The sequence below is a fragment of the Vulpes vulpes genome, chromosome 6 (genome assembly GCF_048418805.1).
Source record: "Vulpes vulpes isolate BD-2025 chromosome 6, VulVul3, whole genome shotgun sequence".
Taxonomy (NCBI): domain Eukaryota; kingdom Metazoa; phylum Chordata; class Mammalia; order Carnivora; family Canidae; genus Vulpes; species Vulpes vulpes.
Window position 1 is genome coordinate 90,052,071 of NC_132785.1, and position 27,961 is coordinate 90,080,031.

The 27,961-nt window shown below is 36.8% G+C and overlaps 1 protein-coding gene across 3 annotated transcripts; it reads left to right on the top strand.

Annotated features, from left to right (window-relative positions):
* Positions 1-6,474: 6,474 nt before the first annotated feature.
* PSMC6 (proteasome 26S subunit, ATPase 6) lies at positions 6,475-27,472 on the top strand. Of its 3 annotated transcripts, none has more exons than XM_026000683.2 (14): positions 6,475-6,783; positions 7,815-7,894; positions 7,993-8,032; positions 8,307-8,359; positions 10,517-10,584; positions 10,825-10,939; positions 12,973-13,060; positions 15,274-15,335; positions 15,423-15,546; positions 15,931-15,992; positions 17,787-17,907; positions 18,043-18,123; positions 22,169-22,240; positions 26,973-27,472. In XM_026000683.2, the coding sequence occupies exons 1-14, from the start codon at positions 6,657-6,659 to the stop codon at positions 27,089-27,091; spliced, it is 1,212 nt and encodes a 403-aa protein (XP_025856468.1). In that variant the 5' UTR covers positions 6,475-6,656; the 3' UTR covers positions 27,092-27,472. The 3 variants fall into 3 exon arrangements, with proteins under 3 accessions (XP_025856468.1, XP_025856470.1, XP_072617690.1); XM_072761589.1 differs by having other exon boundaries at positions 6,649-7,099; XM_026000685.2 differs by lacking the exon at positions 7,815-7,894 and having other exon boundaries at positions 6,627-6,783.
* Positions 27,473-27,961: the final 489 nt, after the last annotated feature.

The following is a 27,961-nucleotide window of genomic DNA, read 5'->3' on the forward strand; positions in this document are numbered from 1 at the left end:
CCCTCATGTTCCTGGAAGAACAAGCTACATATAGTAGTAATAGACTTATTAACTTCCCATTTACACCTAACCCCACTGCGCAGTCTGGTTTCTAACTCTACCCTCCTATTCCTCTATACCTGGCCTTCTTATGGTCAAATCTAATTACCATTTTCATGAGATAATGAAATCTCTGCTGCATTTTGACAATGCCGATTCCATCCTCCTTCAATTTCCTATGCACCAAACACTTCAGATTCTCCTTACACTTCTCAAATATTATATAACTGTCTTCTGTTTCCCCCAGCCTACCTCTATGGTGTGAGTGTTCCCCCAGGATACTATCTGCTGTCCAGTGTTCTTCTTCTATACTTGCCCCTAAAGAAACTTGCCCAGTCTCATGATTTTAAATACCCCTCCCTGCTGATGATTCCCAAATCTGTTTTTCCAATTCAGATCTCTCCCTCGACCTTCAAATTCCAACTGCCTATTGGACAAAACCAGCTGCTTCCCTCAGAACTGTTTGGTCATACCACCATCCATATCTAGACACATAGAAAGCAGGAAGCCACCCTCAGTTTCTCCTTCTTTTTCACCAAAGATTGGTTGATCTATTAGTCAGTCAAGTCCTGCCAGTTCTTTCTTCAGTTTAGTCCCTCCTCTCCTTCTTTATGATTAAGGACTTAGTTTCAGCCCTTATTATCACTCACCTGATTTATTGTCACATTTTCTTAAATGATCACCCACTCTGACCTATCAAAACACAGCCTCAATGCTAGCCTGATTTCTCAAAAATATAAGTCTGACCTACATCACAACTCTGTTTATAATCTCCAATGCTCCCAACTATCTGAGGTATCAAATTCAAGATTCTCAGCATGGTATTTAAGGTCCCCATGATCTGGCCTCACCTATTTTTCCAGTTATATCTCGAATATCTCTCTGTCTCATAGTAACTGAACTATTAACAATTCCCCATACAGGGGGTACCTTGGTAGCTCAGTCAATTAAGCCTCTGCCCTTGGCTCAGATCATGATCCCAAGGTCCTGAGATAGAGCCCCACGTGGGTTGCAGAAAAAAAAAAAAGAGCCCCACGTGGGGCTCCCTGCTTCTCCCTCTCCCTCTGGCTGCTGCTCTTCCTGCTTGTGCTCTCTCTCTTACTCTGTCAAATAAATAAAATATTTAAAAACAAACAAACAAAAAACAATTCCTCATATAGACCTTGTTTCCACCTCCGTGTCTTTACTCATTCTGTTTTCACTCCTGAAATGTTTTCTACCCTGCCCCACATCAATCATCCTCACTTTACCTCGCTAACTACTTTAAGATTAAGCTCAGGTGACTGCTACCTGTATGAGGTCTTCTCTAACTCCTCTGTGGTTGGATTAGGTTTCTCCTTTTTGGTTCCATAAGCTCATACAATTGTGCTCAGTACATGGAATCAAGTATGTATTTATGCAGACATTCTCCCCATTCAACAGAAGGGTAGAGAACTCACCTTGGTAGTCTCAGCTTCCCCAGCACTTAGCATGTATGTGAGTTTCAGAAGACGACTTCTGAATGAATTAATGAATGTATACATAAATTAGTGAACTTGGAAAGATAACAGTATAAGATGTCACAGGGCAACATGTGATTATGTTTCAAACAAACTTTATAAACTTAGAGGCAAAGCAATCATTTTGGACATAAGTAAATTTGGATTGGACAGAGGACACAGAGAATTAGAACTGGCAAGAGAAAATTTACAAAAGGTATGGATGTGGGAAAATTTTTTTTTCTTTTTTTTTTTGGAAAATTGATGACAAAGTAGGAGCTCAACTACCAATTGATGGATTAGGAAAAAAATAAAAGAAATTTATCTAAAATTAATTTAGGGAGCACCTGGGTGGCTCAGTCAGTTAAGCCTCTACCTTCAGCTCAGGTCATGATTCCAGGGTGCTAAGATGGAGCCTGTGACAGGCTCCCTGCTCAGTGGGGAGTTTGCTTCTCCCTCTGCCCTTCCCTCTTGCTCGTGATCTCTTTGTCTCTCACTCTCTCAAGTAAATAAATAAAATCTTAAATAAACTAAACTAAAATTTATTTAGAACACATTTCAAGATCAAGATTGTCCAGTCAAGAAACAAGAGTGGCTACAAACTCAGGGACTCTAGACTCTACATTTACAGAGAGAGGGGAGACAGTTCCAAAATGAAAAAGGGTGGATTTTTTTTTTAAGATTTTATTTTTATTTATTCGTGAGAGACACAGACACAGAGAGGCAGAGGGAGAAGCAGGTTCTATGCAGGGAGCCTGACATGAGACTCAGTCCGTGTCTCCAGGATCACGTCCTGGGCTGAAGGCGGTGCTAAACCACTGAGCCACCTGGGCTGCCCCCAAAAAGGGTGGATTAAGTGAAGCCCCTCCCTGCTGCATGTTAAAACATCTCCCTTACCTCCAGCAGACCACCTATAGCACTCAGTCCAAGAAATGCAGACCTAATACAGACCTGGTTTCCATTCACTGCCTCATGCCTGATCCCCTTCTTTCCCATTCTAAAAGGAGAGTGAGAATTCTTCCAAGAATAAACAACAGCATCAAAAACAACAGAACAAGGACATATGAGTGGCTCAGTTGGTTGAGTGTCTGCCTTTGGCCCAGGTCATGATTCCAGAGTCCTGTGATCAAGCCCAGCATCAGAGTCCCTGCTCAGCAGGGAGTCTGCTTCTCCCTCTCCCTCTGCTGCTTGTACTGCTTGTGTTCTGTGTCAAATAAATAAATAAAATCTTTAAAACACACACACACACACACACACACACACAAGCCCAAAACAACAGAACCGTTAGTGGCCTCCCCCTACTCACACACTCAGAATTCTACTGCCTTTTTATTTAATGTCTCAGTCTATGATCAGAATACCAAGGCTCACAAGATTGTTAAGGAAAGCTTCCAACACGAAGTAGATCAAAACAAATAAGAAAATAGGAACTTTGAGGAAACAAAGAGGGAAGAAAGGAAGAAAAACAAAAAGCTATAATCAATATCATCAAATACATAAGGAGTCTATCAAAAGAACAAGAAAGAGATCTTTGAAACTAAATATATGATTGCCAAAATAAAAAATTTTGACTGAAACATTAGAGGAAACATTGAGGAAATCTCTTAGATGGCAATAAATTAAAAAAAAAAAAAAACCAAAGAGGTAGAATAAATGAGAAGAGATGGAAAAAATAGAGGGCTAATTCAAGGAGAACAGAATCTGACTAATAAGAGTACCAGTAAGAGAGAACATTGGAAACAGATGATTATTAGAGGTCATTCAAGAAAATAGCTAAAATTGAAGGATAGCTATCCAGATTGATAGGGCACACAGAGTTCCCAGTCCACTGGATGGAGAATGCCCCTAACAGAGATAAAATGTGCAGAAAGAGAAACAAAACTCCTGGTCCCCTACAAAGAATTAAGAATCAGAAGAGCACTGGAAGCTCCAGGACAATGGAGCAAGGCCCTCAAAATTCTGAGAATTCTTTAGCCAGCCAATCTTTTAATTAAGTCCGAGAATAGAATTAAGATATTGTTATATATGAAGAATAATGTACATCTTTAAATCCTTTCTCAGAAACTTTATGGGAGGATATGATCTAACCAAAGAAGTAACCGGGAATAAGGAGATATCTTGAAAGAAAAGATAGCACCCAAGAGAGGAGTTAGAGAAGTTCTAAGGAGATAGCCATGCAACAACAGCCCAGAGCCCAGATTAGAGACAGCAGGGAAGCTTCACAAGAAGTGTCACTAGGTGAACTGGAGGGATATCTGATATGACTGACTTTATGGAAAACACTATTCAGAGCAAGTTAATAACTATATTGTAAAGTTGGGGAGAAGCCATTAAAACAGCTTTTAAAAAATGAGGCAGCTTTTAATTCTAGGAAGTTCAAACAGTTTTATAATAAAACATAATCATTGTATATTGCTTGATTTACATAGCTCCACAATAAGACAAATATTGGATGTTGAACTAACCAAACTTGTATAAATTATACGTATGGAGGACAGAGGTAGGGAAAGGGGGGATCTGAAGTGATATAAGGGTGCTAAATCTTTATCTTCCTTATTAGCAAGTCCAAAGACAAAACCTAAAACTAATCTGTCAAGAAATAGCAGCATAAGCATATTATTTAGAAAGAAAATACAGAAAAACATGTTAAAGAGTTGGGGAATGCCACCAAGGGGTAGAATAGGGTGGGGCAATGGACTCCTCTTTTTCAATCTAAGTGCTGTAGTACTTTAAAGAAAAAAAATCTTTATGTATTACTTTATTAAAGTAATATAGTAAGACTATTTCCCAGAAGCATAGGAATTCTAAATTCTACTCCTACCTCAACATCTTACCACTTAGCCATGGATACATTCAATTACATGCACTCTGGTAGGCATTTGGGGTAGATATTTGGGATGACAAACTTCCAAAATCTCGAATGTTCCAGCTGATGTGCAAACAAAAATAGTTGCTACGTGCTTATCTAGTACCATTTCCCAATTTCTCTCTGCAAAAAAATTGGTTCCTATTAGTTATCTATCACTGTGTAACAGATTGCCACAAAACTTAATAGCTTAATACATGAATACCGATCACTTCACAATTTTCCTCGGACCAGCAATTCAGGAGCAGTTGAGCTGGGTGTATGACTCAATCTCTCACTGTGTCGCAATCAAGACTAGGGATTCAATCATCTGAAGGCTTCCTTAGGGCTGAAGGCTCTGCTTCCAAGACAGCTCACTCAAGCCGCTGCTGGCAGTAAGCCTCAGTTTCTGAATACAGTCTCATGGGTGCATATTAAAAGGAAATAGGGAGTGCCTGGGTGGTTGAGTAGGTTAAGAGTCCAACTCTTGGTTTTGGGCTCAGGTCAGGATCTCATGGGTCATAGGATCAAGCCCAGTCTCCGGCTGTGCACTCAGTGCGAGTCTGCTTGGAAGTTCTTTCCCTCTGCACCTTCCCCCACTTGCCCGCATGCTCTCTCTCTCAAAGAAATAAATAAATACATCTTAAGAGGGAAAAAAAAAAGAAAAAGAAACAGAGCTGTTCTGGAGAAGCCATGTGCAAAATAGATAGGAGGTTCATCTGAATTTGGATTTTTGCCAGATGGGTGAAAGAAAAAGAACAAGGGTCAACAGAGTTCAAAATATTGGTGTGTTATGTTGAAATAACACAGCAGTAGGTGCTCATAAATATTTATTGAATTGAACCAAATTGAGCTGTCTTTTTTCTCTGTCTCATCCTCTCTTCTCTACTTCTTAATGTCAGAGGTGATATATTTTGGTATTGACAGACTAGTTTGACCAGAATAGTTGCAGCTGAGCAGAAGGGACTGTCCCTGCTCAATCCATCTTCCTTGTTTATCAGCTACTGCAATTTTCAATTATATTAAGAAAAACAGAATGTAATAGTCATGCAATACCCATGTTTTCCTAAGAAATTGAAAAACCTTTATGCAACTTTTGGTAATTTAATTCACATAAATTTGCACTTTATATGTATATGTAGAACATACCTATTTAAACTCAAATATGTAGGGCCACTGTGTAAGATAAGATCAAATGGAATCTATCTGGAGACTTAGTGACTGAGTCTATTGGAACAACAATAAGTTATCTCCAGGAACAATTCTGGTAAGAGGTACAGCAATGGGGGCCTGTTCTGCAAAAATCGAGGTTATTACTACCCTTAAAATAAATAAAATCGCTATTTTAAAACACTATTGAGTGCTTACTTTGTGTCAGACATTGTGCTAATAGCTATAGGCACATAGCTTATTTAATACTCATGATACCTCTATGAGATAAGTACAATTATTATGCTCATTTTACAGAGATTTTGTAAGATTAAATATTTTGTCCAAAGGACAGAAATCTGAAAGTTCTGTTAGACTTCAAGTTCCTGACTCAACCCACCTCATCGTCTTTATCTTCTGCCCCATATTTCTATAACCCACCCTCTTCCGGTCTCATTGGCCTCCTTTCTATTCCTAGAAATGAGCCAACCTCTCTTTCACCTCAAGATCTTTGCACTGCTGTTTCCTCTGTCCGGTAGGTTCCTCTCCACTGTGTTGCATGGCTTGGTCCTTATGTCAGATGTTCTTCTAAATTAGTTCTCCTTGCCTTACTCTATAACTATAACATTGTAGTACTAGTTACACTCAAACTATTTTTTAATCTCCCCACCAGGTCGCATCCTTAGTACCTCATTCACTGAATGAATAAGTAAAAAAAAATAGCCTACCCCTTCTGTTCCTGAAGGTCCTTGTTAATATTGTGTTAGACTAATAGGCTATCTACGTTATCCCCGATAGTCCACTGGAACTATTTAGCAAGACTGCACATTGCCTACTTCACTGTCATCTCAGTTTCTCAGAAAGTGTTCCGTGGTTCCACGGCAACAGAGGTTTAACACTGTCTAGATGTCTCAGGGGACAACCAGGACAACAGCTCCTTGCTCTACCTACTTCGACCTGCAGGGGGCGGTGTTGGTGGAGGCCTCCTTCTGTGCGCGGCTGCGCCGTCGGTGAACCGAGACGCAGAAGTGGGAGGAGTGGAGTAGAGAGGCGGAGCCAACCGGAAGGGGCGGGGTTGTCCACGAATCCGCGCCCCCCGGGAGGCTTTCCTCCCTCGCCCCGCCCCTTCCCCCGCCCGGGCGGCCATGGCCATTCCCGGCATCCCCTATGAGCGACGGCTTCTCATCATGGCGGACCCAAGAGATAAGGCGCTTCAGGACTACCGCAAGAAGCTGCTGGAGCACAAGGAGATCGACGGCCGTCTCAAGGAGTGTGAGTGCGCCTTTCCTTCCACATAATCCTATGCCTGGACCTGCGTCTGTCTCTGACAAAGCAGAGGCCCTTAGCCGAGCCCGGCATCCGAGCTCCAGGGATAGGAAGGCCTCGGTCCAGGGACAAGGCGCTTTGTCATCCGGCCCTGAGCTTGGAAAGCACAGCCTCTTCGGGCGTAGAAACGGACCAGTCTGGTCCAGGTGACAGGGAGAACATCCCCAGTTCTGAGATGGAGGTTGAAGAGGACTAGAGGAGTGGAAAGAAGTGGGCCACGGATGTTTGCCAGGTTGAGTGCAAGGAGGGCGCTGCGCTGTAGGTGAGTCCGGGACCCAGAGAGGAGAGGAGACTGGAGTCAAGGAAGCTCAAGCAAGAGAGGAGACTCGAGGTGCTGGCTTGTTATTGGGGTGGAAAGCCAGAGCGGAGCTTAAGAGAGGGGTCCATCGATGGGTGATAATAACCTCCCTTGTCTTTACTGTTACTGGGATTTGACTCTATCAGGCACACAGGTTTCTTTCTCTTAACCTCCTGAACTAAAAGGGCGCTTACATTTTTTCGTAGCGCGCCTTCCCTGAAAAGCCCGAGTGGTTTGATTAAATGGAGAAAGACTATAACCATATAATTCTGTAGATCACTGCACCTGTTGACCTTATTTAGGGCCGAAAAGTATAGAGTAGTAAGTAATCCGTGCGGGTAGCCGAAGAGATGAGGGAAAGTCTCTTATCATTCGTTATTTCTAGTCTCAAACCCAGAAGTGTGGTTGTCAATATCTGTTAAGAATGTAACAATGTTATGAATGTGCTTGAACAAGTATGGCCAATCAGGAAAATAAAAATATGGTGCTTTTTCTGTAACATTTCATTTTTAAACCAGTCCTCTACAAACGGCATTATTTCTTTCATGGTTTCATAAAGTGGCTATAAAATATACTAAAGTAAAATAGACTGAGATGAGCTTAAGTAAAGTGATACTTAGTGACTTAAATTCACTAAGATTATTGTTTAATTAAAAATGTTCAAATTGTATTATTCCAGTAAGGGAACAATTAAAAGAACTTACCAAGCAGTATGAAAAGTCTGAAAATGATCTGAAGGCCCTACAAAGTGTTGGGCAGGTAGGTAATCAAATTCGGGGTGTAGGGAGTGATGACAATTTGTTTTTTGATTATTGGCCAAAAGTAATGCTTTTTTTTTTTTTTTTTTAATTTTCCAGATTGTGGGTGAAGTACTTAAGCAACTAACTGAAGAAAAATGTAAGTGGATTGGACTGTTAATTAAAAAAGAAAAAGAGTGGACTCTCCTTCTTTCCATCATGAACTTTGGAAATGTTCATTGTTTTACTGATAATAATGAAAGTAGATGATATTCTTGCATAGATTTAAGTTTTCTTTCAACTATTGTTTTCTTGGAGAACAGAAATAAAACTCAACCTGCCATCAATGTGGATATATATATATATATATATATATTTTATATTTATTTTTCAATTTCTATTTTTCAGTTTATCCTTTCATTTTCTTTCTCTAGTCATTGTTAAAGCTACAAATGGACCAAGATATGTTGTGGGTTGTCGTCGACAGGTAACACTTTACATTTGTACAGTGCTTTATATTGACAAAAGTGCTTTCATATACGTTATTTGATTTTTGAGGTGAGTAGGTCAGACATGCCCATAACTCCTAAAGGTGATTTGTTCAGAATAACTAGCAAAACTTGAACTCAAACCATGGACAATGACCTGGTATTCTCTATTTTCTATTCATATCACATTGCCTCAGTTGTTCTACATATTTAGAAATCTAAGAATTTTAGAACTGGTAAATATCTCAGATCATTTTATTTTAAGGTCTTTTTTGAGGAGACTTACACCTTATCAATTACTGATGTTTTATATTTAAACATTTAAAAATGATACTCAAAGACTTTTCTGTAGCCTAAGTTGATTTTGTATGAGTTCATTTAGATTAGAATAGGCAAATTAAAATAACTGCAGATTTCATTTTACTGTCATAAAAAATGGCAACAAATGGCTTTAAATAATTTAGTAGCCTCTGAAGCCAGTTTATGTACTATCCTATTCTTTAGGAGCATCGTTAGAACTTTTTTAATAAATTGATTGAAAGAGCTTTTTCTGAGTGTCATATCAGGTTCATGTTTGAAAACGTTGATACAGCAAGACTGTAGAGTAGAATTTAACCCAGGGACTAAATCATATCCTAGCATTTCACCTAGCATATGAGTGGGAAAACATTTCCTAAATCAAAATATTAAATGGCTAGCCTGACAAAGGAGTTTTATCTCCCTTACAAGGCCCTCTGGATTCCAAGAGTTGGTATTTCCAAGATATTTCATGGTTGTATGGGGGGCAAGAGAGTATTTGAAGCTGGAAAATAAGAAAAGCCAGAGTAGGGATCCCTGGGTGGCGCAGTGGTTTAGCGCCTGCCTTTGGCCCAGGGCGCGATCCTGGAGACTCGGGATTGAATCCCACGTCGGGCTCCCAGTGCATGGAGCCTGCTTCTCCCTCTGCCTATGTCTCTGCCTCTCTCTCTCTCTCTCTCTCTGTGTGTGTGTGTGACTATCATAAATAAATAAAAATTAAAAAAAAAAAAGGCAGAGTATATATTCTTTATAGATGTAAATGTTGAAATAGCTTTGTACTGATTTTTGTTGAGCTCTTTTCAAGTACCTCACTTACCAGCAATTTTATTTAAAGTTTAATCCATTATATTAAACCTAGAATTTTTGCCTATCTACCCTTCGTTTTAATTGGCATTAAATTGTAAACTTACAGTACTTTGCAGAATCCTGTGAAAAGTAGTAATTTGTATGATCCTGAAATTGTATTGGCAAGTAGTTTTTTAAACTATCAAAAAGTAACTTAATTTTGGAAAAGTAATATCCTGAGTATGAGGTGAATCTCTTGGATAGATTCTATCTATACTCTAATAAGTTACCCTGCCAAATATGCCGGTAAGTTGTTAGTATGATTCAACCTAATCTATGATGTATTTATCATAATATCCAACATGTAGCAAAAGCGTGAATGATTCGATTGCTGGGATTTTTTTGGTTTTGGTTTTAGCATTTTAATAAAAACCTCTAAGAGGATAAAGAATGGGTGCATTTCTCCCTTAATTCCTGTAGTCAAGTAATATGTTCTTCCTCAAAGCTATCTGCTTTAAAATAAATCTAAAGGACATATTACCAGAGTAACACTGTACACCTTAAACTGACACAATGTTATATGCCAAATTCATTTAATAAAAAATAAAAATCGACTTTAAAAGAAAAAAATATATAGGGCATACCTGTAAAGTGCTTTCCTTTCCTTTCCTTTCCCCAAAATGTTCACTTAGAGATTTCTGTATAAATATTTAGTATCAATTGCCATAGTGCCTGAATCAAAATAATGAGCAAAACTGTATAAAATAGTAAGCCTTTGGAAGTAAAACTAATACCCATTTCTTTCTTTAAAAATAAGATCTTTTCCACCACAAACTTTGTATATTAGTGATTTCACATTTCACAATTAGATTGCATAACAGGTACTTGTTTAAGGGAAAGAACTTTGAATTATTACTTTTATAAGCCCTTCTGTTGGCATTGTATTTTAATCTGATATTAGTGTTCTCTCTGAAGGGTAAAAGTGATTATTTGGTTTCTAAATATTGTGCTCTTGTTAGAGTATTATTTTCCCTTTTATGTGTTATGTAACACTTTTTGTTTTATAAAATTAGCTTGACAAAAGTAAGCTGAAGCCAGGAACAAGAGTTGCTTTGGATATGACTACACTAACTATCATGAGGTGGGTTTCTTATTCTATTTATTTTATTTTCACAGAGGGAAGATTTTAGCTAAAATGTATGCTTCTTGAGATCAATGAATATCATGCCACTCTTTCCCTTTTACTAATTTCTAATTAATGTATATACATTTTTATAAGATCATTTACAGGTTCTTGCATAAGCAGGTCAATTTATACTCTCTCTGTAGGCTGAGAGAAAATATATCTTGTAAAAGAAAAATACACACCTTATCATTATAGATATTTGCCAAGAGAAGTGGATCCATTGGTTTACAACATGTCTCATGAGGACCCTGGGAATGTTTCTTATTCTGAGATTGGAGGACTATCAGAACAGATTCGGGAATTAAGAGAGGTTGGTAGTATATGCTTTGTTCTCTGATAGTACTGATTTTAAGACACCCAAAGAGAGAAAGAGAATATAAGATTACTTTGTCCAAATAGTGGTTACAAAGTATTATATATTTAATATTCTTGTTGAGAAGAGAAAAATAGAACTGAATTTCTAGCTATGAAAGTAAGTTATCTGTACCCTTAAATTTTTTTTTAAGATTTTAAAATTTTTTTGAGTAATCTCTACATCCAGTGGGGCTTGAATTCAGAACCCCGAGGCCAAGAGTTGCATGCTTCACCGACTGAGCTAGCCAGGCGCCCCTGTACCTTAAATATTTTATTTTGATAAAGCTGTTTGCTGCCATTCAAGAAAACTATTGGCTTTAGGGGGGCTTAAACCTTTTAAACACTTAGGTGAAGAGTCAAATCAGGATTTCTTCACCTCGTAACACAGATGGCTTCTTAACAATTCTCTTTGAAGCAAATTATATCGCCCTATTTATTTCATCCTAATTTAGGATGGAAATGTTTAGGAATGAATGAGGATAGTTGGTATGGCTTACCTCATCTGATTTAAGCCGTAGCCAGTAGTTCTCATACAGTTCACATAGCATATTAAGTTTTCTGAAACTCCTATTAAAAATAGAGATTCATAGGCCTTCTGAATGATTTCTATGAAGGAGATTGGGGAATGGGACATAGGAATTAGCATTGAAACAAACATTCCAGGTGATTATGAAACCAAATTGTTTTTGGTCATTCTTGAGGAAGCACTCGTGTAATTACAAATAAAAGTCTATTCTTACTTTGTAGTTAAAAAAAGGGCAACAGAGGAACAACAAATGCTTCATGGAACTGAAATCTTGTCTTTTACAGTGATTTGCTGCATCAGCCGTAGAAGCAGAAAGTTTCTCTCTCTCTCTCTCTCTCTTTCATACACACACACACACACACATACTCCACAAAACATATGCACATGTAATAACCTTTTCTATCTGGAGACACTAAGAATATTGACTTCTTATACTTTTTGTTTATTTAATCACACCTGGTGGATACAAGTATTCAATAGAAGCTTATTTCTCAAGTTACTTGTCTATAAAGAGTTTAATGTGGGCAGTCAAACTCTCAATTTTTCTATTCTCGAATCAATCTTAGTAGGACATTAAGAGTGAATATATGGTTCTTTTTTTTTGTTTGTTTTTTTTTTTTTTCATAATCTCTACACCCATCATGGGGCTCAAACTCACAACCCCAAGATTAAGAGTCATCTGCTTTCCCAACTGAGGCAGTCAGGTACCCTGAATGTATGGTTCTTCTAAGTCTACTATGACAAAATGCCAACATAAGAAAATTTTATATGCCTTTTCTCCTTTTATTTATTTATTTATTTATTTTTTATGCCTTTTCTCCTAATGGTGATTTTAACTTTACTAAATTTTCCCATTTTATTATTTTGTGTTACAGTCCCAAATGCAAAATAATTAAGAATTTTTTTGTTTTGTTTTTCTTTTTTGCTTACCTGATTTTTTTTGTAGTGTGATTTTTTTTTTCATTGAGGCATAATTTACATTTAGTAAAGTGCATAGATTTTAATTGTACAGTTCACTTTTTTAAAATTTTATTTATTCATGAGAGACACAGAGAGAGGCAGAGACACAGGCAGAGGGAGAAGCAGGCTCCCTGCAAATAGCCGGATGTGGGACTTGATCTTGGGACCGGATCATGCCCCAAGCCAAAGGCAGACGCTTAACCACTGAGCCACCCAGGCGTTCCTTAAGTGTACAATTCAAATGTGTTTTGACAAATCATATGCCTGTGTAGCAATCACTTGTGAAGTGTATAGTATGTTAAAATAATTACAGACCTAAATTAATTTTTACATAGTTAAAGAAAATTTATTAAATCTACCTAAAGAATGACCTCTAATATAAATGGCTTTATGTGAATTACATCTGTGCATATACTTAACTATGCTGATACTTTACTTAAAGTATTTTTAAGTTTATCAGAATCTTTACTGACTTTTTAAGAAACATTCAACTTCTTTTCTAGGTGATAGAATTACCTCTTACAAACCCAGAATTATTCCAGCGTGTAGGAATAATACCTCCAAAAGGCTGTTTGTTATATGGACCACCAGGTTAGTGTTGAATTATATCTGACCTACTAATAAATGAGTAAATTAAGGAATAAAAAAGGTGAAAAGTGAATAAATTAAGGAATAAAAAAAGTGAAAAGTGAATAAATTAAGGAATAAAAAAGTGAAAATTTAATGTAGGATCTTCCAGCCTCCACTCTATTCAAAGTAAGGACAGAATAGGACATGTGTGTCTACTATTCTCTCAGGTATGCTTAGTCCTCTTATGCCTTATAGAATGTTCATATTAAGATGTTGTATGATTCTAGTGTTGGTCCTGTGTGGTTCACCAACCTCTGGCTGTCCCTGAAATGTTTTCAGGGAATCTGCAAGGTTAAACCTTAATTTGAAATACTAACATGTTAGTTGCCATTTTCACTGTGTTGACTTCTGTGCTGATGGTGCAAAAGCAGCATGGGTAAAACTGCTCCTGCCATAGCATTAGTCAGGTCAGTGGCATGAAATAGCACAAGTAGTCATTGTGTTATTGACTGCTCATATTTGCAATATTAAAAAAAATATATGAGTTTAACTTTTAGGTGTCCTTGATGAAGCATTAAAAATTGTTTTTATGAAATCCTGATCTTTGAATAATGTCTTAAATTCTACGTATTGAAATGGAAAATACATGTAAGTGCTTCTGTTGCATACTGAATAGTATAGTTATCACTGGGAAAAGCACTGGTATGTTGAGTTGCCAGCTGAATTAACTGCTTTTCATGGAATATCATTTTTACTTGAAAACATAATTTATGGACATTCTGTCATTGTCAGACTGGTTTTTGATTATTTGGATTGGTTATTGCTTTTCTGACAAATTTTTCAAAAATGAATGAGGGGCACCTGAGTGGCTTTGTTAGTTAGGTATCTAACTCTTCATTTTGGCTTCGGTTGTGATCTCAGAGTCCTGGGTTTGAAAGTCCCACGTCAGGCTCCATGCTCAGCGCCGAGTCGGCTTGAGTTCTCTCTCCCTCTGTCTCTCCTACTCATGCAATCACACACACTCTTTCTCTAAAATAAATAAATAAATCTTTTAAAAAAATGGAGTTAGCCTACTATGTTAAAATAACTGACATCATCTGTAGCCAATGGTAGAATTTAAGCTTTCAAGTGAAAATTAGGTTTTCAAAACTTATATATGACAGAGTTGGTTTTTTTTTTTCTTTTTTAAGAAAAAACACACGTGGGGAGGAGGTGGAAGGGCAGGCAGATGGAGAGGGAGAGAATTTTAAACAGGCTCCATGCTTCAGCATGGAACCTGACACCTCCAGCTCATGACCCTGGGATCATGACCTGAGCTGAAATCAAGAGTTGGACACTTAACCAACTGAGCCACCCAGGCACCCCCATCTGGGATTTTCTGATGTTAATACTTAAAAAAGGAGATGAGATTGGTGATATTAACAAGTGTGACTTTTATATATTGTATAATGAAAAATGCCAGCTCGAAGATTTTCATGACTCATGAACCAGTAGCTTCCAAATAACCAATAGTTGTTGTTACAATATCATGCATAGGTAAAAGACATATTCATTATGCAGGATAGACCAATGGATTATTGTGTAACAGGCTTCTCTTGTAGGGTCTGTAAATAGGGGTTGATATATTTTTGAAGTAAGTATTCAGCATTAGAAGGGATTTTTTTTTTTTTTAAGATTTTATTTTTTCATGAGAAAACAGAGAGAGGCAGAGAGTTGGGCAGAGAGAGAAGCAGGTTCCCTGCGGGGAACCCCATGTGGGACTCGATCCCAGAACTCTGGGATCACACTCTGAGCTGAAGGCAGAGCCCTGAGCCAAAGGCAGACACTCAACCACTGAGCCACCTACGTGTCTCTAAAAGGGATATTTTGAATAAAATTTAAGGTTTGTTTTTTTTTTAATTTTTATTTATTTATGATAGTAACACAGAGAGAGAGAGAGAGAGAGTGGCAGAGACACAGGCAGAGGGAGAAGCAGGCTCTATGCACCGGGAGCCCGATGTGGGATTCGATCCCGGGTCTCCAGGATCGCGCCCTGGGCCAAAGGCAGGCGCCAAACCGCTGCGCCACCCAGGGATCCTCTAAAATTTTAAGGTTTTAATATTGTAAGTTGAAGGGTTTTCAATTTGTAAATGGAAATTTAGCTTTCATTTGCAAAATTTACTATCCAGAGGAGTAAAAAGCTTTAAAGAGTTTGTTTAGTTTCCATCTACTTAGGACTTCTTTTGTTATTTTAGGTACAGGAAAAACACTCTTGGCTCGAGCTGTTGCTAGCCAGCTAGACTGCAATTTCTTAAAGGTAAAGGGAAGGTTCTTTTTGTAACTGTTGAAATTAAATTTTATTTGAATTGTCTTATGTTTACCTAAATGTTTTTCCTTTAATCAGGTTGTATCTAGTTCTATTGTAGACAAGTACATTGGTGAAAGTGCTCGTTTGATCAGAGAAATGTTTAATTATGCCAGGGATCACCAACCATGCATTATTTTTATGGATGAAATAGATGCTATTGGTAAGAATAACACCTTTTAAAATTTATTTTGAACTTTTTAAAAAAGTCTTAGGAAATTTTTAAAATTCTGAAGGAGTTCTTATCCCCTTCTAATAGCAATCTGTGTGAAGTAACAAAATGGATGTTACTTTATTTTTATTTTTCTTGAACGTTACTTTAAAAAAAATTCTTAAAGCTTAACCAATTTTAGTTTGATATTGACAAAATTGAGTAATGTCATAACAAAATCAATTCTAAGTTTGTCAGTATAAGTCTTACTATTCATTTTTTATCTTAATGTTTTTAACTGCAGACACTATTATTTTGTCTTCTTAAATGATGGTTGTAGAGGAAAGAGTAACACATATGAGTTTCCATATCATTTTTCCCATATCATTATTTTAGGTGGTCGTCGGTTTTCTGAGGGTACTTCAGCTGATAGAGAGATTCAGAGAACTTTAATGGAGGTAATATTTGGTAAAGGACGTTTAAAAAGAAGTCAGTGTGTATTAAATGAAAACACTGGATATTTGAAAGTCAAAATGTGTACAATGGTTTGTTGGGCTTTTTTTTTTAAGCTTTTATTTATTTGAGAGAGAACATAAGCAGGGAGAACATCAGGATGATGGAGAGGGAGAAGCAGACTCCTTGCTGAGCAGGGATCCCAATGCAGGGCTAGATCCCTGGGATTATGACCAGCCACTCAGGTGCCCCTGTGCAGTGGTTTAAATGAAGAACACACTTAAGGGGCACTGGGTTGCTCAGTCAGTTAAGCATCCAACTCTTGATTTCCGCTCTGTTCATGATCTTAGTATTATGGGATCAGTCCTCTGAGTTGGGACTCCACACTCAGTGGGGAGTTGGCTTGAGATTCTTTCCCTCCGTCCCTCCCCATGCTCACAGGCTATGTCCGAAATAAATGAATAAATCTTAAAAAAAATACACCTAAATATAAAATTTGAAAATGTCAGGAATAAACACATTTCACTACCACAATCTCTAGTAAGAAAATGTCTCCTGGAAAGTAATAGGAATATTACAAAATTCTATATGATGTACAGCTCTATATGATGTACTACTCCATGTGTTTTGAGTAGACCAGCCATTCAGATATTTAAATTGTATATTCGGGGTACCTGAACAGCTCAGCGGTTGGGCATCTGCCTTTGGCTCAGGGCATGATCCTGAGTCCAAGATCAAGCTCCCTGTGAGGAGCCTTCTACAGAGTGAAGCTAAGTAGTATAGATAACACAATGTCACATTGTATCTTAGTAGGGGTATTTGAAAGGGATTTTTCAAAAATTACAATCTGTTCAGAATATATATATATAGTATTTTCAAATTAGCTATACCTCCTGGAAACCTTAAATTGAGGTGTTTTTTTTTTTTTTTAATTTTTATTTATTTATGATAGTCACACACACACACACACACACACACAGAGAGAGAGAGAGAGAGAGGCAGAGACACAGGCAGAGGGAGAAGCAGGCTCCATGCACCGGGAGCCTGATGTGGGATTCGATCCCGGGTCTCCAGGATCGCGCCCTGGGCCAAAGGCAGGCGCCAAACCGCTGCGCCACCCAGGGATCCCAAATTGAGGTGTTTTGAAAGAACATAGATACTGGTCTTATTCACGTAACATACTATGTTATCATAATATGTTAACTAGCTATCAGATATTTTGGAAAAGAAATACACATTGTTTAGCTATATTTAAAAGATTTGTTGAATGCTGTTAGATTTTTCAATATTTATTCAAGAACACTTTTGGAATTGAAGGAAATATGTTTAATGTTTTGGTATTTCTTTGTATAGTGGAATTATTTGAAAAGATATTTAATAGATTAATTATCAAATATGTGGAAATGTCATCAAATTTGTGGAATATAAATTTTATGTCTGACATACCATAATACTGTATATATTAGACTTTTTTAATAATGTTTTTGAAAATACAAAAAAATTTGAATATTGGAAATCAGATCCATACAGTTTCATTTTATAATACTTGACTAAATGGAAGCCTTCAGACTTATTAAAACTTTGATAGCAGTAAGAAGGTACATAGTTAAATTATCTTAGAACTTCAAGGCTGGGATCTATCCCTTTATGTAAGAAAAAAAAGTCCATTGAAGTTTGCACAGTATTTGTAGACAATGTATTTTATAATATTAGCATATAGAATTGTGTACTTTATATTTTTTAATGATTGAAATGTTTTGTAAATATCTGTCAATGATTTTTATTTACAAATATATTAGTTACTGAATCAAATGGATGGGTTTGATACTCTACATAGAGTTAAAATGATCATGGCTACAAACAGACCAGATACACTGGATCCTGCTTTGCTTCGTCCAGGAAGATTAGATAGAAAAATACGTGAGTTAAAGTTCTTTATCTGCTGTGTATTATTCTCTTTGTCTGTGTCCACTTTTCTTTCCATATCTCTGCTCACCCCCTACTTTATTTAAAAAACAAAAAACCTGACTGCATCTTATGATTTTTCATTTTCAGATATTGATTTGCCAAACGAACAAGCAAGATTAGATATATTGAAAATCCATGCAGGTCCCATTACAAAGCATGGTGAAATAGGTAAGGAAATAACTTATTTTATGTATATTTGCATTTGGTAAATGAAGCAAAATGCTATTAGATATTGCTGATAGTCTACCAAATCTGGTTTTAAATTTGGCAAACGTGGAGATCTTAAATTCAACTAATATTTATTGAACATTTTTTGTTAGGAACTGTTCTAAGTGCTGGAAACATAGCAATGAACAAAACAGACAAATTCCTGCCTTATAGAACTTACATTCTTGTCAGGCAAGACAGACAAAGTCAGAAAATTTACAGTACATTAGATTGTGATATGTGCTATGGAGAAAAATAAAGCAAGGGAGATAGGTAATGCGAGGAGCCAGAATGAATATATACATCTTTAAATGGAGGTGAGGTGGGGGAAGCAGAGGGAAGCCTTACCAACAAGGTGATAAGGTGATTTTTAAGCAATGACCTGTAAAGGTGAAGGAAGTAGGTATAGATATTTGGGCAAAATGATGCAATGGGAACAGCAAGAGAAAGACCTTGAAGCACGTGTATATATGGCTGGAACATTTCAGGAGTAGCAAAGATGCCAAGGTGTCTGTGGCAGAGTAAGCAGGACAATGGTAGCAAGTGAAATCATAGAAGTGATGGGAATCAAATTGTGTAGAGCCTTATTTAGATCATTGTGTAAGAACTCTGGCTTTTATTTTATTTTATTTTATTTTATTTTATTTTATTTTATTATTTTTTTGTCCTTGGAGGATTGTGAACAGAGGAATGAAACGATCTTACCTTTTGTTATTTTTAACTTTGTAGTGTAGAAAATTAGAAACAAGTGGAGATAAGAGTATAATGAACTTCTAACCTTACTTAGGTTACCCATCCCCCACCAGGCTTTAATAATTATTAATTTTTGGCCAATCTTGCTTCATCTGTAATCTCTTCCACTTACCTTCCTTCTGGATTTTTAGGAAACAAATCCCAGGCATTGTATAATTTTATCTGTAAATATTTTGAAATTGATTTATGCTAAATAAGATCATTCTAGTTGCATGTAGAGGAACAAGGATAGAAACAAGAGGATAAGTTAGGAGGATATTTCAATAATCAGATAAAAGATGGTAGTGTGATCCAAGGTGGTAAGAGAATCTTAAAATGATGAGATTCTGGACATATTTTGGAAATAGAGATTGCAGGGCTTGCTAATGAATTAGATGTGGGGTGTGAGCTAAAGAGAAGAACCAGGGAACACTTAGGTTTTTGACTCCTGCAACTGGAAAAATGGAGTTGTCATCATTTAAAATGGGAGAAGACTGGAAAGATTAGGTTTTAAAGGGAGAGTAAGGAGTTTGGTTCTGAATATATTAGAGCTGAGATGCCAATTAGATAAACTAAATGAAGATGTTAATTGATAATTCTATATGCATCTATGGTTTATTGCAGTGGTCTAATGCTGGTGATACAATTGTGGATAATAGCATACGATTATTTTTAAAGTCTTGAGATTAGATGAGATTTCTGAAGAGGTAAATATGGATAGAGAAGAGTTTCAAAAACTGAGCTAATTCCAATATTAAGAAGTTGAGAGGAAGAGCCATCAAAGGAGACTAAGAAGCTATAGTCACAGAGGGGAATTAAACCAGGAGCTCGTGATGTCCTGGAAGATAAATGAAGAAATTGGGCAGCCCGGGTGGCTCAGTGGTTTAGCGCCGCCTTCAGCCCAGGGCCCGATCCTGGAGACCCGGGATTGAGTCCCGCGTCGGGCTCCCTGCATGGAGCCTGCTTCTCCCTCTGCCTGTGTCTCTCATGAATAAATAAATAAAATCTTTCTTAAAAAAAGATAAATGAAGAAATTGTTACAAGGAGGCAGTAATTCCCTGTTAAATGCTGTGTCAGATAAATAGACATCTGAGAATGGACCTTTAGATTTACTATGTGGAGGTTATTGGTGACCTTATCAAAACAATTTTTCGGAGTGCTGAAAGAGAGAGCCTACCTCAAATGGATTTCAGGAGATTGTGGCAGAGGCATGGACTTCAGACATTTCTTTCAAGGAGTTCTGCAGCAAAGGGAGAAGAAAAGAAATGTAGCTGCAGTGGAGGTGGAGATGAAGATTTGGAAGAGCTTTCTTTAAGATGAAAGAATTTACAACACTTTTTTAATGCTAATGATCTGGATGAGAGTGTGAAATTTGATAATGCACTTTCCTTGAAGAGAGTTTGGCCCATTATACCAAAGTCCCAAAATTCAAGCCAAATTTTATCTTACATAACCAAAAACTCACCTTTACAACTAATTTCTTTTAAAAGATTTTATTTATTTATTCATGAGAGACAGAGGCAGAGACACAGGCAGAGGGAGAAGGAGAAGCAGGCTCCATGCAGGAAGCCCGATGTGGGACTCTATCCTGGGACTCCAGGATCACGCCCTGAGCCAAAGGCAAATGCTCAACTGCTGAGCCGCCCAGGCATCCCCGAATGTGTTTTATTTTCTCAGTGAAATAGGAAGCAAGTTCAGAGTGAGAGATGGGAAAGTACTGTTAGACATTTGAAGATGGGAGAAGTTATAAAATAGTTATCTTCAGAAGTGAGAGAGTGGACTCCAAGATAGTTAGCAAACCATTGCTGTGGGTCAAATTCTATCTGCCTTCTCTTTTTGTAAATAAAGTTTTATTGTAACATAGCCACTCCAATTTGTTTATATATTGCCTGTGACTGGTTTCCCACTACAATAGCAGAAACGAATAGTTTTGACAGAGACCACATGGCCTACAAAGCCTAAGATATTTACTGTCCGGCCCATTACAGAAAATTTGCTGACTCCTGGACTAGGGGTCGTTATACTATTGTATAACAAACCCTTAAAAGTTAATGGTCCCCAAAAATTTACAAATAGTTGATTTTTGCCTGCTACTAACTTTCTCATTGTTTACATGAAAATAGTTTTGAGCTGGAAAGACTGAGTTAAACTAGGGATGCCAATTTATAGGTTTCTTTAATACTGTCCTCTTGCTAGGTGCCAAATGCTGTGCTAACTGTGGGAATCCCTGCTCTCAGGAAGCTTACATGAACTTGAACCTGAATCAGAATTAATGAGTATCTGTCTGATTTCAAATAGAGATTGACATACTCTATGTGGCCTGACAAAGGGTATATCTCATCAGAATTACCCTGTAGGGATACCTAGATGGCTCAGCGGTTGAGCGCCTGCCTTCAGCCCGGGGCATGATCCTAAAGTCCCAGGATCGAGTCCCACATCAGGCTCCTTGCATGGAGCCTGCTTCTCTCTCTGCCTATGTCTCTGCCTCTGTATGTGTATGTGTGTGTGTGTCTTTAACGTATAAATAAATTTTAAAAAAATTACACTTTAGTAGCCCATGCTGTGTCTTATTTTTATCCTGATTCTATCTAGTCCATAACTGCTATTCCAAGCCAACAGCTCCTCATTTCAAGTCTGTCATGTGGATAAAAAGGTCACTTAACCATTACTGTTATCATAGATCACCACTTGGAGCTTGCATCAGAACCAGAAAAGGTAGCCATTTAAAAATGGTTGTTTAAAAAAAATAAAAAATAAAAAAATAAAAATAAATAATGGTTGTTTAAAAATATATGATAAAAAAATGATGAAAATGATTTCTGATGACCATTTAAATTAAATATTTGGTTACAGTTTTTATAAGAGACATGGTTTCACAGATATCTCAAGTTCACATGTATGTAACTGTTTTGCTTCATAGAAACAGGTTAAGATGCTTTCAGATCTTGATATTTCTTCTTTTTTTATAAAGATTTTATTTATTCATGAGAGACACCAGATCTTGATATTTCTTGATTTTAGAGTTTAAGTAGTATGTGTATTTCTACTTAGTGCTGGCTTACTTAACAGAAGTATAAGTTTTGGACGTTAATATTGTGGAGGACTTGCTAAATAATGTGGAGGAATGTTAATAGAGATGATGCCTAATATTCAAAGCAAGCTCTGCAGTTAAATTTTCCATATAGGCATAAGTTAGAAAAAGTCTAAATTTTTTTAAAACTAATTTCCAAAAAAAACCCCAAAAACCTAATTTCCAGTATTTTTTCCTAAACAGATTATGAGGCGATTGTGAAGCTTTCAGATGGCTTTAATGGAGCAGACCTGAGAAATGTTTGTACTGAAGCAGGTATGAGTTTAAAGTGCAGTTTTTACTATTGATTTTGTTTAATTTGCTAAAAACATGTTTGGGTTTATCCAAAAGCAGAGCCTGGCCTTTGCAAAGATTTGGGTGCTTGGTTTTTTGGGGAATTGATTCTAAGAAGCAGGAGAGAACAGGCAAGTGAGTTGGAAAGAAGCAAAGCTATTATAAGGGTGTACCATTAAGGCAGATGCTATAGACGTGGGATTCGATTTGATGAGACCTCAGAGAAACATACAGAATGCCTCCTAGGACTACCTGGCTGATATGGAGACTGGAGCATTTATTTCCCAGCTCTCATCCCCCATGAGAATTTGCCCTTAGAGATGTTAACTCCTTTTTACTTCTGGATGCCTTAGGGCAGAATGTGGAAAGACATTCATGTGATAGCATACTTGCCCCCTGAAGTAAATCTGCCACATTTGTGGCTGAAATCATACTGGGCCAGTAACAGAAGTAATGTGCTGCAAAATGGAAAACATCTTTTCTGATTCTAGTCTGTTAACAATAAGTGTTGCAAGATGGATTTAAATGTTTTTTTAATTAATTTTTAAATTTTTTAAAAAATATTTTATTTATTTATTCATGAGAGACATAGAGAGGCAGAGACATAGGAAGAGGGAAGAGAAGCAGGCTCCATACAGAAAGCCCGATGTGGTTCTTGATCCCAGGACTCTGGGATCACACCCTGAGCCAAAGGCAGACAGACACTCAGCCACTAAGCCACCAAGACGTCCCTCCCATTTTTTTTTTTTTTTTTTTTATTTATTTGAGAGAGAGAGAGTCTGTGAGAGAGAACAAGCAGGAGGAGGGGCAGAGGGAGAGGAAGAATTAGACTCCCTACTGAGCAGCTATCCTAATGTGGGACTCGATTCCAGGAGTAGGAGCTGAGCTGAAGGCAGATACTTACCTGAGCCACCCAGGTACCCTGCAAGATTGATTTTGTGATCATGCAACTTGTGTAAAATGTAATCATTTTTAATATAATTTTCTTTGTGCATTGTGTAATTCTATTTTTTATTTTATTTCTGGTACCAAGTAGTTTTAAAACCATAGCTAGAGTCATTTAGTCTTTGTCCTCCACACAATCTTTTTTTTTTTTTTTTAAGATTTATTTATTTATTCAGAGAGAGAGAGAGAGAGAGGAGAGGCAGAGACACAGGCAGAGGGAGAAGCAGGCTCCATACAGGAAGCCTGACGTGGGACTCGATCCCAGGTCTCCAGGATCACACCCTGGACCACAGGCGGCGCTAAACCACTGCGCCACCGGGGATGCCCCACACAATCTTAAAATTTAAAAAATGAGGGGTGCCTGGGTGACTTAGATAAATGTCTGATTCTTGATCTCAACTCGGGTCCTGATCTCAAGGTTGAGTTTACTATAATAATAAAAAAAATTTTAAATTATTTTTTGCTGTTTTTATAGTTACTGACTTTCATAGGTTGCAGGTGAGTAGTTTTAAAGTATTATAATATGTGATTTCCTCTTGTTTTCATATCACCGGTAGCTTTGTTTTAACATTTCTTGTAAGTTAAACAGTATTAAAAGAGGTTGCTCAGACATGACTTCTTCATAGGATTATCTTCATGGGTTGCTCAGACATGACTTCTTCATAGGATTATCTTCATGGATCTATTGTGACTCAATATCTGGATTAAAAATCTGCAGGTCTAGAAACTCAGTACAGATCAGAGTAAATCATGCTCACAAAGACAAATATACAAAAAATGTTAAGTGATAAACTTGCATGTGGCTTGAACTACTTGGAGTAATTTACAACATTCTCTTTCCAAAATCTTCACTGGACCAAATTACTATTAGAATATTGTTGTGGGGGCAGCCTGGGTGGCTCAGTGGTTTCGTGCCGCCTGCAGCCCAGGGCCTGATCCTGGAGACCCGGGATTGAGTCCCGTGTCGGGCTCCCTGCATGGAGCCTGCTTCTCCCTTTGCCTGTGTCTCTGCCTCTCTCTCTCTGTCTCTCATGAATAAATAAAATCTTAAAAAAAAAAAAAGAATATTGTTGTGGTAAAATAAAAAAGCAATGTCATAATCCTAAAGATTGATAACATCAAATTATGATACTTTTTTTACATTTTTCAGTTTTATTGAGAAATAATTGATACATATCACCATATAAGTCTGTAGCTACTGTATGATGGTTAGATTTACATATATTGTGTAAATGATCACAATAGTTTGGCTAGTATTTGTCTTCTCATATAGATACAATTAGAAAAAAGGAAAAATAGTTTCTCCTTGTGATAACAACTCTTAGGATTTACTCTCTTTCCTATATATCATATAGCAGTATTAGCTAGGGTCATCAAGTTGTAAATCCCTGGTACATATTTATCTTATAAATAGAAGTTTGTACCTCACATATTTTTTGAAAATTATTTTTAGCTGGGGTACCTGGCTGGCTGTGTCAGTAGAGCATGCGACTCTTGGTCTCTGGGTCATGAGCTCAAGCCCCACATTGGATGTAGAGCTTACTTTAAAAAAATTATTGTTAGCCATTTCCAGTAAAGAGCTATAACGTCTGTGTGGATTACAATTTAGCTTTTTTTTTTTTTTTTAAGGTTTTATTTATTTATTTATTTATTCATGAAAGAGAGAGAGAGAGGCACAGACACAGGCAGAGGGAGAAGCAGGCTCCATGCAGGGAGCCCGACATGGGACTCGATCCCTGGTCTCCAAGATCACACCCTAGGCCAAAGGCGGCACTAAACCACTGTGCCACCTTGGGCTGCCCACAATTTTAGCTTTTTAAATGGCCTGGGACACTCATATTTGGAGACACTGAAATTCTCTGGTTTTCTTTTTATTAGACTTCAAGCTTTTTTGCTAACATCTTCTAATTTAAAATAAACTTGATTCAGTTATAGTTATCTTTCCCATTCAAATCCTGAGATGATTATCCTTTTTGGATTAGAATGTATCTCAGCTTCAGTCATCCACTAAACAATGATTTGGAAATAGTCATATGTACAAGGTCTGGAAAAATAACCTACTTTAGTTGTAGCTTTCAAAACAAGGTTTTAAAACTTCATTATTAAAAAACTAGAAATTTCCATTCATCTGATTTTTCAGTACAACATAGAGTGGCTATTTCTAAGACTATAGAAATCTTGAAAGATAAAAGTAACCCTTGAAATCTTCTATTCCATTGATTGCATGCATGTACATGAAAAGTTAATATAAGCAGATCTTCAAACGAAAATATTAGTAGGATTCATTTAATTAGCAGATACTGATAACTTACTAGTTTTAGCTTATAATGAAATTAGGATTGTCTCAAAATCTTGGACCCCATATCCATGATATATGTAATGTTTAAAAACGTGCACATGCGAAACTTATTGTTTTGTCAAGTAACTTGTTGATAACTTGAAAGTTTTCAAGTTTGTGATACTTGACTATGAAAGTTGTATAAAATCCCAATTTGTACATAAATAACGTAAATTATAATATGTGAATAATGGCACTGGCTTTTTTTTTTTTTTTTTTAAAGATTTTCTTATTTCTTTGTGAAAGACACAGAGCGAGCAGAGACATAGGCAGGGGGAGAAGCAGGCTCCATGCAGGCAGCCCGATTTGGGACTCGATCCTGGGGTCTCCATGATCACGACCTGAGCTGAAGGCTAATGCTCAGCCACTGAGCCACCTAGGCATCCCTAGCACTGGCTTTTTGATAAAAAGCCTAGTGTTGGCTTTCTTTTATTCCTATTATCTAAGCTTTTGAATATTAACAAGGAAAGGCTATCAGAATTACTGGAGGTGTTTTGTGTTCCTAAACCATATATGTGTTTCCTCCTTCCAGGCAGTTTTTGTCTATAGAGTTAAGAAACTACTACTTAAAATATGTTTTGTTGATAGTTGAGTTTTTGATTTGCTTTTTCAGAATGTCATTGGATACAGGGACTGAGCGAGCTAGATTTTAAATATCCAGATAGTTGCCTCATTGTGGTTTAGCTTTTGGTTTGGAAAATAATGCTTATTATAGTTAAGGAAATTAAGTGAACAATGATGCTTGTTTTTAACAAATTAGAACTACTGGCTCAGGGGTGCCTGGCTGGCTCAGTCAGTTTAGCATTTGTCTTTGGCTCAGGTCCTGGAGTCCTGGGATTGAGCCCCACAGGAATCAACCCCCACAATGGGCTCGCTGCTCTGCAGGGAGTCTGATTCTCCCTCTGCCCCTCACCTCACTCTCACTCTTTCTCTCTCAAATAAATAAATAAGTAAACAAATAAAATATTTTTAAAAAACCAACTACTGGCTCAGAAGTAGTACATTTAGGCTTCTTCACATTTACTCCATAAAATTACTTAGTTTTCCTAAAAAACGTTTTTTTGAGATCTAATTGACTACTAAGATTATGTTGATTTCAGGTGAACAGCATAATTATTTGATACTTGTTTTTGTTATGAAGTGACCACTAATCTAGTTAACATCCATCACCACATGTAGTTAACGATATTTTTCTCTTGTGTTGAGGACTTTTAAGATCTACTCTCAACAATTTTCAAATATACAATACAGTATTATTAAGTCTAGTCATGCTGTATATTTCATCCCCAGGACTTATTTTATATTTGGAAATTTGTGCCTTTTGACTACCTTCACCCATTTTGCCTACTCCCCCCCCCCCCTTAGTTTTCTTCAAATAAACAAATTATTCACATACTATATACAGCAGTGATGTTGTTTTATTCTTCACAGGTATGTTTGCAATTCGTGCTGATCATGATTTTGTAGTACAGGAAGACTTCATGAAAGCAGTCAGAAAAGTGGCTGATTCTAAGAAGCTAGAGTCTAAATTGGACTACAAACCTGTGTAATTTACTGGGAGGTTTTTGATGGTTGCATGACAGATACTGGCTTAATGTAAAAATAAAGTTAAGGAAAATAATGTATGTATTGGTAATGATCTCATTAAAAACTTATGAATAAAAATAAGTATGAATAACATTAAAAATTAGTAATTCAGTAATTCTACTTTTAAGATTGATAAAGAAATTTGTATGTTTGTTAATGTTGCATTTATTGCAGCAAAAGTTATGAGTATGTTGAAGCTTTTCGTATTTGCTGTGTGAGCATTTTGTAAAACATTGAAAGTAGTTTGAAATAGTACAAGAGAGCATTTCTTATGACTTATTTTATATCATTTGTTTTCCTCATCCTAAAAAGTTGAATAAAATGTTTGATTCAGTTCTCCTACACATATTTTTGTCTTTTTTAAAAGTACATTTATTATGGTTCTTTAGGTTCTTTAGTACATAAACTATTTAATAACCAAAATGAGTTGCATTTAGATCACAGGCTTTTGAATTTTAAAACTGTACCCACACTCAAGTGTTCCTAAGAGCATCTTGTTATATAAAGCATAGACATGTGTGTCTAAATCGATAATGAAAGGTCTTTACTCTTCACCTATTATGATTAGGCTGTGTCATAGTTAATTGAACAAGTACATGTTTATCCATAACTTTTTTTTTTTAGATTATGATTAAAAGTAATATTTGCTAACAAATGTGACTTGGTTTTCTTGATTTATGTGAGATGGTTTGTTCCCTTTTTATAATGTTAAGGTCTGGGGCCTCTTCCCCAAAAAAGTCACACATTCATACACACAATTATGCATATACTAAAGTGAAAGGAGATTTATTATTTCTCAAGCTCACCCATTGACTCTGTAGGTATCTATGGAT